The 10,984-nt window shown below is 42.1% G+C and overlaps 1 protein-coding gene across 1 annotated transcript in view; it reads left to right on the forward strand.

The window, feature by feature from the left end:
• Positions 1-1,309: 1,309 nt before the first annotated feature.
• Positions 1,310-10,984, forward strand: part of TBCA (tubulin folding cofactor A) — a 31,407-nt gene continuing 21,732 nt past the window's right edge. The window contains exon 1 of the mRNA XM_082012992.1: positions 1,310-1,552. Coding sequence (XP_081869118.1) covers positions 1,500-1,552 — 53 coding nt within the window. The 5' untranslated portion in view covers positions 1,310-1,499. The remainder of the gene's footprint in view (positions 1,553-10,984) is intronic.

A 10,984-nucleotide genomic window follows, 5' to 3' on the forward strand; every position in this document is an offset into this window, starting at 1 on the left:
GGATGAAAGGTTGTGGGGAAAAAAAAGGCCTCTGCAGACCTTCCTGAGCTGTACTCCAGTGAAACTGTATTTATCTTTCTTATTTATTCATTGAAACTAATTTTTTTCTTTCTTACTGATTTAAATACTCACTCAGGGGAAGTTCTTTAAAACACAGACCCAAAGGGGTTTTTCTCAAGAATTTGACCCCTTAAATGATTAGTTTCAACTTAAGTATAACCACAGAGAAAAACAGGTGTTGAACGTCGGTTCGTTATAATTTTAGGACTGAGCAGCCAGTGCTAATGTTGTCTCTTTATTTGTTTCTACCAGCCACCTGACACTAAGGGGACAGAGATCTTTGGCAGAATGATGACAGCACTGAGTTGGAGTTACAATTAAAGCTTTATTTTCTAAACAGGATTTTGTGATTGGTATAGCACAGAATTTATTATTAGATTGGCGCAGGATTTCTACAAGCAGAATCAGGGTAGTAAAATTTATAAGTAGCCTAATACAGAATTTTATAACACAACTTACTGTGTCTAATCACCTGGACCCTCTGCAGATCGGGTTGGATTTTACTACATGGTTTGCTGTATCAATGTAACAATCATAGTCTAGGCTCAAAAATCATGTAAAAGAATACGAGTCACTCCCTCAGTCCTCGGAGGAAGCAGATGATGGTGGAGGTGTCCCTGGCCACCCGGGGGTCCTGGCCTCACTGTCCAGCAGCAGTTCTGGTCAAAGTTCCCCCTTAGGACTTGTAACTGCTTGGTTTTATGGACAGTGCGCTGGGTGCTGTCACACTTTCCTGTCCTGTGGCGAGGTCATCGAGAGCACCTGGCTGGCCGGGTGCCTGGGACCTTGAAGGCTGGAGAGGAAGCGACTAATCGGCCCGGTGCCCGGGAACCTTCAGGCCAGTAGAGAGTGGAACAAGAAATCTGGTTCGTCTACTTGTGCACAGGACCTTCAGGGCCTGATAACGAGGGGCAAGGGAAGGGATACGTGACCCGCTCAGTCACAGAGAATGGCTGCTTGCCTTATAAAAAGGCGTTAGTTCTGCTAACTGCATTACCAGGCGGTACTGGTCACACCCCACCCCTGACACCACCACGGTACCAGTCACACTACCTCAGAGTAACTCCTACTGCGGTATCTGAGGGTTCGCACTCTTTTTGCGTGTGTGCATGTGAACAAATGGTGCATGATACTTGGCGGCTCGCGGAACGCGGCAGCCCGGCGTAGGCCTCCCCGCGCCCGCCGAGCCCGGCCCGGCCCCGCTGGTCGCTATGGGGACGACGCCACCTCGCAGCCTGGACGCCTCCACTGGAAGCGGGGCGGGGGTTGTGTGTGAAGCGCCGAGTCCCGCCCCCGCTCCCCGGTGGTGCCGCCCAGGCTGGCGGCTTGGCGCATGCGCGGGGCCCGGCTGCGCAGTCACGGCGCTGCGCCGTCCCCTCCGAACCTCCCGCACCTGCGCCGCAGGGGCCCGGCCCGCGACGCTCAGCGCCAGCCCTGCCATGGCCGATCCCCGCTTGAGGCAGATCAAGATCAAGACAGGCGTCGTGAGGCGGTGAGTGCGTGCAGGATGGGAGAGGGCGCCGGCCCCACCGCGCGGGGCGTCAGGGGCGCGCCTCGGCCGTTGGGAGCCGTTGGGAACCGTTGGGGGAGGCCGAGGGCTGTCCCGAGGGGGCGAGCGCGGGGGTGGGGGTTCGGCCCCGCTGCGAGCTCTGCGGGCAGCCCCCGTCGCCCTGGACGGGGTAGGGGGCCCTGCCACGGGCCTCGGAGGCTCCGGCGGGTCCCGCGGGGGAGCTGCCCAGCGGGGCTTGCTGCGGTGCCAGCCGTGCCTGCTGCGGGGCCGGGGAGTTGGTGGCGGTGTGGTTGCGCTGGGTGGGGCTGCCGGGGTGTGCCGGGGTGTGCTGGCGGGCGACCGTGGCACAAGTTCTGCCATGGCTGCGGGCTTCTCCCTCTAGCGCACCGCCGTCAGGAGCAGGCCCTTCTTTCCCGAGACAGCAATTAAACGGGGGGTTCTGTTCTGTTTCCCGAGTGATTTGCAGAGCCAAGGGATGTAACGCTGCCCCGACAGTGTACAGGACAGTCTCGCCAGACACTTCGCCGGGGCATGAAGTCTTATTTCTTTTATCAAAACAACTGTTAAGTGGGCTATTTCTCATAGGAAGGTTCACACCGCGTTTTACCGATGGTAATTCAACACCTGAGTCTCGATTTTGCCTAGTTTTAAGGCGGTCTTAATTTTTAAGAAAAGTTTCAGTTTATCTGTCTGAATCACTCTTATTATGACTGTAAACACAAGGCTTTGGCGTTAAATATTTGGCCGGAGTGGGGCTTATTAAGGCTACACGCTACAAAGACTGTGCTGGCTCAGGCGGAGACAGGAATTAGTATGTGTGCCAGATCAGGATGTTAAGTAGTCCCGTTTCATACAGACAACTTTGTATTACCACTTACTTAATTTCAGTTACTAAAAGACTAACAGTAAGATGGGCACACTTTTTCAATGCCTGATTAGCTTTGAAAGGTCGGACTTTCAGACTAGAAAAGTAAAATGAATTCAGATTTATCACACTGTTTACACTAGATAAAGGCACTTGTGGATTCCTAGGCTCCAAGTGGGGAGCAGTTCTCAAGTATTGCTGCAAGCAAGAAATTGATGATATGGTTTTAAGGTCCTGCTTCCTGTCACTATGTAGGGTGTGCATATCATGAACTTGCATGTTATTTTTAAGCTAGGAAGCTTTAGTGTGGTCTTATTGAGTGGCTTGGTGGCCTTTTGCTTTGTGTCCCTTTCATGACCTGTCTTATGGTTACTGGCTTTGCTGGAGAGGAACATTGTAAATGTTTCTCTGTGCAGTTTAAGTGGATGGTGGTTTGTGCCAGTTGTTATAGACAAAGTATTCTGAGGTCTGGGGAAACTAGAATTACTTAGGTTAACATTTTTCAGTCTGTGTATTCTTTTTGTCAGCTAAAAGTATAACTTATTTGTCTAGAAACTTTTGAGAAAGATGTTGTATCTAATATGATACAATTTTACTTTTGTAGAATTTGTAATTTGTATAAGTTTCACTACTGGCTTATTGCTGCTATTTGATAGAGTTATTGAGAGAACTCTGTGGTAATACTAAATAGCATTTCAGGTGACCTTTGCTTCACAATAAATCATCACAAAAGTTACCTGAACAAGGTTTTTCGTTGTGTTTGCAGGTTGGGAAACAGTGAAGGGAAAGCCAAATGAGCAACTGAGTGGAGATGCTGGCAGTGCTGGTGCAGGCCTGCATGTTCACATGGTGAATGCTGTAGCATGTGGCTACAGCCCCTTGGACCTGGAAGTGGCCTAATGATGCCAGTGTGGTTATGCAGATAACTGCATGTGGAGCTAGCTCAGTGTCAGCATGCCACTCTCTGAAGCGCTTCTAGCTCTGATACTCACTTGCATGTTCTTTTTCTCCACTTCTCTGCTTCTGCAGTTTGAGTCTGAGAGCTGAGAAGAAGAGATTAAAGTTTAGTAGCGTTTATTGTCCCATGTGAGCAATTTCTTTACTGCTCAGTGTTGCTCTTCTGTTTGTTCACTTGGTTTATAGAAATCCACGGATGCTGGTTCTGATTTTGTTACAAGCTTGTTGCACTGAAGTTACAAAGTAGATTGTGTAAATTCCCACTGAGTAATTAGTGCAGCTATTACAATGATACTAACACAGTTCAAATTATTTACAGTCAAAATTAACATACACAAGGTTTCTAATGTTTTTACTTTGTTTCTAATAGCACCCTTTCCCTGATGTTATACTCTCCTTTTTGCTGTCCCTCTGAGTCCTAAGGTCACTGGCTCAATTTGGTAGTGGGGAAGGAACAAAACTCAAGCAAGCCATCAGCATCCCAAAGCCTTTGAGAGAACTGTGATGTTGATTGTTTTGTACTTCTCAGAGTCTGCATTTAGAAATGCATATAAAAAATTCACATGTCAGTTTTTCTTCATTGTTTTGCACTCCACATTTTATTTGAATTTACTGCATATGGTGTGTTTTACATGTGTTGAATAGTTTTTCTTTGTTATCCTAAAACTGGTTTTAGCGATCTCTCAGGCTTGCATTCCTTTGACCAATGTTTGACTATCGGTGAGTTGTTTATAGCACCAGGGTATTTCAGAATCTTCCCATGCTTGTGTTTTCAAGGGCTCTGCTACCATCCTGTGCTCCTGCTGTCATAAAATTCGATTTTTTTATGCTGCTTTTTTTATTCTAGGCCAAAGAGCGCTCATTTTTGTTAGTAACAAAAGTCAGTACAATGGTGTTATACCACATGATTGTACAAAGCTGAGCAAAAATTAAAACAAGGCAGGTAATTGTCACCTAGTCATAATACCAGTTACAGTTAAACAAGTAAAAAAAGGTCTAGACTGGCCAAGACAAGTCCAGGCAAAGTCTGACTATTCCTGAGAACTATTTTGTGAGTGCAATACAAATACAGTGGCCTCTCAAAAACAATGTTTAATAACTTACAGTATGTGTCAAGTGTACTGTACCAGGTAGGCATTCCTCTGAGCTAAAACAATTGACACTTGTGACAGGAGAAGACTTGGTGCTGGTCCATGATGGCATAAGCTAATCTAAATCTGAGATGCTGTGTTACAGCTTTCCCTGTGCCCTGCACAAGGACTTTGGTGGCCACCCATCTATATACTTCGGGGAGCTGATCCACTGAAAAATAATCAGGACTTAAAAAAAAAAAAAAAAGTTATTTTGAAGGATGAGGCCTGCTTGGACCAGCTCACCACACAACTGCACACGTTTTGGGTCTACCACAAATAAAGGGATGAAAGCATTCAGGGAAACAATACAAATGCAGTTGGCAGGATTCAGATTTGCTTATGGAGAATGGCTGTGTGAATAAGCACGTAAATATAGTTGTATTTGTTGTGTGGTAACAATATGTACGTGTACAGTTACTCTGCAGCAGCTTGGCATACTGTAAGTGAAGGAAACTTTAAAAAAAGGGGCGATGGGAAAGAATGCTATCTTACATGCCCTGTGGGGGAGATGATACAGCAGCAGCTGTATCTCTTCTGGGACAGCTGCACGCAGATAACAGAAGAGGTACGGCTCTGTCCCACTCCACCAACTAGAAGCCTAGTTATGTACTCTCTACTACACTGGGCATGCATGTGATGAGTCAACTTAAAGAGTACAATGTTAATGTTCCTATTTTGGACTAGAACTACTATATAGGTGTTTATTCCTGGTGTGTGAGAAGACTCAGGTAGAGGTTTATTAAACATGCCATAAAGTGACTGATTTAACACTTCAATTATTTTTCCTTAATTTTTTTCCTGCATCTGCAATTTAGAAAAGTACATTGAATTTAGCCTGTAATACTGATTTTCAAGCACATTCAATGCTTAGGCTATAAGAGTATATCAAAAAGGGTAAGGGTCAAGGATTATTAGGATGTATTGAACTTTTTTGACATTTTGTTTGTCTTTTATTAATCATCTGCTGTAGCACATTCTCTTCTCTCATTAGTTACCTAACTCATCACTTTTTTCAAACTAAGAACAAAGCAGCTGTTCTGGTTTAGGATTTTTTTTTTAAGCTGTTTATCATAAATCCTTTGTGTACCCCTCTCAAGAAACTATATTGTATGTTGTGGGTACTTTGCTTGCCTTCATGTTTCTTACATTGCTATTGTATCAGTGAAAGAAATTTAAACTAGGAATGGAGAGAGCCTTTTGCTTTTTTTGACAAACCTGATAGCCAGGTGATTGCATACTTTCATTAGCTTGTCATTAAAAAAAAAAATTAGATTTGATGAGTATGAATAATAAAGTTTGCTGTATTTGTGGCTTATGTCCTAACAAGCAATACTTCTGGTTTAATCACTTCAAAATAGTCTTGCTCTCAGTAAATCCAAACTCAGACAACCTGCTGGATAGTAAGGGAATTGGTTAGAAAAAACTTTTAAAAATATCTTGTCATGATTTCAAATTGGCAATTATTTTAAAAACTACTGCAAACAAAATAAGTTGGGTCATATGAAAATAGCACTGACATTTGCCCATAGTTTCCATCTGATTAAGTGGAAGTGACACCAGCAGATTAGAATGAGACTAAGACAATTCACATTGCAATTGTGTTAGTTTAACTCTAACAATCTTTTAACACTCTTGTTTAAATGTGGCTGACATACCATAATTACAAATCTACAAGCCTTGATTATAGAATTTTACATCATGAACCTGTGGGGAAAGTGTATTGATTTTTGTGAAGCAGCTCTTTTTTAAAACTACCTTTCTAAAACTATGGAATCTTCCTGAGATTGTTCTTCTGCCTGTCGCACTGCTGTTGATACTTTTTTTTTTTCCTCTGTGTAAAATATCATCATATTGCCAAGCAATTTACACTATGATTTCTACCCCCCCGCCCAAGCACAGAAAGTTCTGCAAGTTACACAAAACTGTTGGTCTATTTTTAAATATTAACTTAAACAATTCTTTTAAATTGAATTATTTTACTAGTGAGTTCAGGATACATTTTGTGCAAGTGAAATATGAAGCATTGCAGAGAATGCAGATATTTCTTTTGCTGTATGTTGACTCTACTGTGAATTCAAGCACAAAACTAGTTCATTTTCCCGATTACCTAAGAAGTTTGCTATTGTTGGTGTAAATCACAAATTTTCTCAATCTTCTATCCACCATATGAATTATGGTTACTTTCTTGCTGATTTCCCATTACCATAAGCACTAGCTCTGATTCTTAGCATCAATATATTGATAAGAAATTAATGTTTGCCTTGTTTTTTCTCATTTTAATTAGAAGATTGTATGCAACAACTGCTTGTTAGCTCACTTAATAGGAAGGGCTGGGATACCTTATACACGTATTAAGGAATGATCTGCAGAGCTGCTCAGCTATACTGAGTCAGCATGATAAATTAATGTGTGTACACTGCACATGCAAGATCTCAAGGATTCAGGAGGGTTAATATATTGCATGTACTGTTGGATACAAGCTGACTCTATCCAAATTAAATAAACCTTCTCAGACTGCAGGAGCATTGTGCATCTGGTGTCTAGGATTGTCACCAGCTCAGTCCTAGAGTCTTAAACTTGGGTTCAGTACTAGCCAAATGTGGTGTATGTGGTCCAGAGCTACTTTGATACACCTTAAGTACCTTCTGTAGTGCTCCTGACATCAGGATCAGATTCAGAAAGTCCTGAGTTGGCCCTGCATTTGAAGGCCGCTTCGGTCTTTTAGACTTGGTAACTTAGTCTTTGTCTCGCACAAAAAAAATGCTTAATGTGAACTGCTTGAGGTTTTTTCCACTGCGGGGGGGGAAATCACAGTGTAAATTGCTTGGCAATATGATAACATTTTACAAAGAGGAAAAAAAAAGTATCAACAGCAGTGTGACAGGCAGAAGAACAATCTCAGGAAGATTCCATAGTTTTAGAAAGGTAGTTTTAAAAAAGAGCTGCTTCACAAAGATCAATGCATTTACATAGTGCTGAGTTAACATCTATGGCATACATAGTCACCAACCCAGATAATTAGTTGAAGGGTAATTGCGAGTTTACTCCAGCCTCCAGAAACAAAACTACTGGTTTGAAGGGCTTCCTATTTCCCTGTGTTTTTCAATGCATGCTTTCTTTTAAACTTCAGGAATACCAAACAGTACCCACATGTCTTAAAAAAACTGGTAGAAGAGCATAGTGGTCGCTGTGAAAATTGCATAGTGTGGTGTTGTTTGGGATTTTTTTGAATGGTTTCGATTTCATTTGTTTTACATTTTGAGAAGACTTAAAAACTGGTTCCTTTTTAGAATTATCTCACAAGTTTAAATTAGTAATGGTCAGCTCTTTAAAAGAGCTTCCTTCACATTCTTTCCTCCATCCCATTACATCTTCTAAAAAAAAAAAAAAAATATCAAAGCCTTTAGTGACATGCATGATTCTGGCATCTTGTTTTTTGTGTGCTTAATTTTATCTTCTGCCCCCAGACACAAAAATGTCTTGTGCATGTCCATGCTGACCATAGTAATCTATTGATGTCATTGTTTTAGTTGGCAAAACTATGTCACCCACCAGGTTTATTGCCATGAGGTGTCAGTATCAATGTAAAAATAAGGAGGAAGGAAATGTTTTTTTATTTGGGCAGGAACATATGCAAAACTCTGGCTTTGCAACCTTAAATTCTTTAAGCAGTCTTTCAAAAGTTTGGAAATACAGTAGTTACAGTTGCTTGGCAACCCTACTTTGGTGCCATTATGCATACAGGTCGTACTGCTGTCTTGTTTTTGATTGTACATACCTTTTTCATGGCATTGTTACTCATGGCATGGAGCCGCATATTCACCTATGTGGATAAAAGAGTTACAAATAAACATCTTGTGCTGTATTAGAATGTAGATCTATGGGAAGACTGAAAAATTATTAAACTTATGGTAGTATTTTGTATACAGAAGATGAGTTACAACTGCTTTAACAACCATAATCTATCCTGGCTTGACTTTGAGTTAAGTATTATTAATTATATGTATTGTATAGGTGGAGATCTCAGTCAGGATCAGGAGGTCTGTTATATATTTTCTTTAAACTCTATTAAGTCTCTTTCCTGATGCATTGTGAATTGCCTACACACCTAATATGACTGTAGTTCTATTTAATTTTCCTCATTACCGTAACACTGATTTTCATAGTCTTCACAGTAGTAATCCCTGACAAAAGCCACGCTTGCAAAGTTAACCTGAAATATCATGGTAACTCAGTTCTGTAGGCTGTAGATGCAGGAGTGGCCAAAAATTATGTGTATACTTGTGTATGGCTACATCTTGACTCTTTTAAGAGAAAGTTTACCTTTTGTGATGATTTTGTCACTCTCAGGAAAATGAACACATAAACTTGAGATACTGTCCAAATCAGAAAGTAGTCAGTCATTGCTAAGAAAACATGGCAGTTCATGATAATTGTGTCAAGTGTTGTATTTCTTTCCTTCTTCCTTCATCTTCCTCCCTTGACTTTTCCTCTTAGGCTCCAGTCTATAATGGGTGTATGGTTATGTAGCCTTAGTGAACCCAAGAATGTGCGTAAGTAATTTGCAGATTTGTGACCTAATATTTTAAGCTCTGCAGGTAGTGATTAGCAGAGTGGCAATGTTACTGCAGTTGGTGAATTACCTGTGCTACAATTGTGCATAGTGTTAATACATGCAATTCGTTATACTATAACAAAAAAAGCTGTAACCTGTACAGTTACACTATTATGGATTTTTAGGTTTGAACTAAGCGTAGATATTTCATTATCTAGTCAATACATGCTGTCAGCTTTGGGTCTTCACAGAATCACAGAATTATTAAGGTTGGAAAAGACCTTTAAGATCATCAAGTCCAACCATCAACCCAACACGACCATGCCCACTAAACCATGTCCTGAAGTGCCATGTGTACACATTTTTTGAATACTTCCAGTGATGGTGACTCCACCACCTCCCTGTGCAGCCTGTTCCAATGCTTGACCGCTCTCCTTGTGAAGAAATTTTTCCTAATATCCATTCTAAACCTCCCCTGACACAATTTGAGGCCATTTCCTCTCGTCCTATCACTAGTTACTTGGGAGAAGAGACCAACACCCACCTCACCACAACCTTCTTTCAGGTAGTTGTAGAGAGCGATAAGGTCTCCCCTCAGCCTCCTCTTCTCCAGACTGAACAACCCCAGTTCCCTCAGCCACTCCTCATAAGACTTGTGCTCCAGACCCCTCACCAGTTTTGTTGCCCTTTGGACACGCAGTGTCCACGCAGTTTCTGTGTGCTTAGGCTGAATCCATGGCATATTAGCATATACCATGGTTAATAGTAACAATAGTTTTGAAGAGATGCACGTCCTTTCAATAGTGAACCTATTCAATAGCAAAATTGAGAAATTCCCTCTCATCTTCTTCAGACCTCCACTGAGCTTGCTCAGTCCAGCAAGGGGAGTGTTTTTTGTGTTGATTTTTCTAATGCTGGGGAGCAGTCTTTGTTTGGTGGCTTAAGCACATAGGTGTCATTGTAGCTAATGCAGAACCTGATTTGTTGGCAATTGCTGGAGGTTGGCAGAAACTATATATAAAGAGTCATAGTGTGTGCTTGCTCTGTCCTTGTACCATTTTACCTTTTTTTATTCTAGGCATCCACTAGTTGTGCATGTGACTGTGGCTCAAGAAGGTAGAAGTTTTGTCTACCTAGTACAGAGGATCTTAATTTCATCATGCAATTGGAAAACTCGTGTTGTGCATACTTTTTTATCTGAAGGTTGACAGATGAGACTGTATACCCTTCCGATGATCAGAGAGGTAGATCTGCTTGCTTCTGCTAATGATGCAACTACAGGAGATGATGCCAGTGTTGATGTATAAGGACCAGGGTAGGAACATATGTACCTTTGGGGATTGAGAAAGAAGAGCGATTTGGGGTGTGCTCAGCACCAGCTGGAAGTTAGAATGGTCTAAACCACTTGCAGCTCTGCACCCTAAACAGACTAGGAATGAAGTCCCTTGAGAAATCGATGTCATCCTAAATGCAGAGGTTTCATTTCCCTCTCCTCCTCTTCAGTCCTCTGGTCTCTGATGCTAGTCAAACATTTGCTGAGCTTGCTCAATTTGCTTAACCCAGGAGAAAAACTGTCAGCTTTCTTTTTCTTACTGTGTTAATTTCCTGCTGTTTTGGTGAACTGCATTGGCTCATGGAGAGATCGATTGAGCATTAGTGCTGGCAGAGAGGTATGCTGGGGTGGGGGAAGAGAAGACCTCTGTTCAGCAGTGGTCAGTTTTTTGACTGTCTTGAACCATCTTGTGTTACTTTACTCTTCAGCTTGGGGAGCCAATGTGAGGGAGAGAAAGTAGAAGATAGGGGAGGAAGTAAATCGTAATGGTATGGAAAAGGTAGTTAAGGAACTACTTTTTTTTTCTGCTACTTTAAGATTCTCTCAAGCCCTTTGAGCTCTTCTGGGTTTA

This window comes from Phaethon aethereus (assembly GCF_964289735.1).
Source record: "Phaethon aethereus genome assembly, chromosome: Z".
Taxonomy (NCBI): domain Eukaryota; kingdom Metazoa; phylum Chordata; class Aves; order Phaethontiformes; family Phaethontidae; genus Phaethon; species Phaethon aethereus.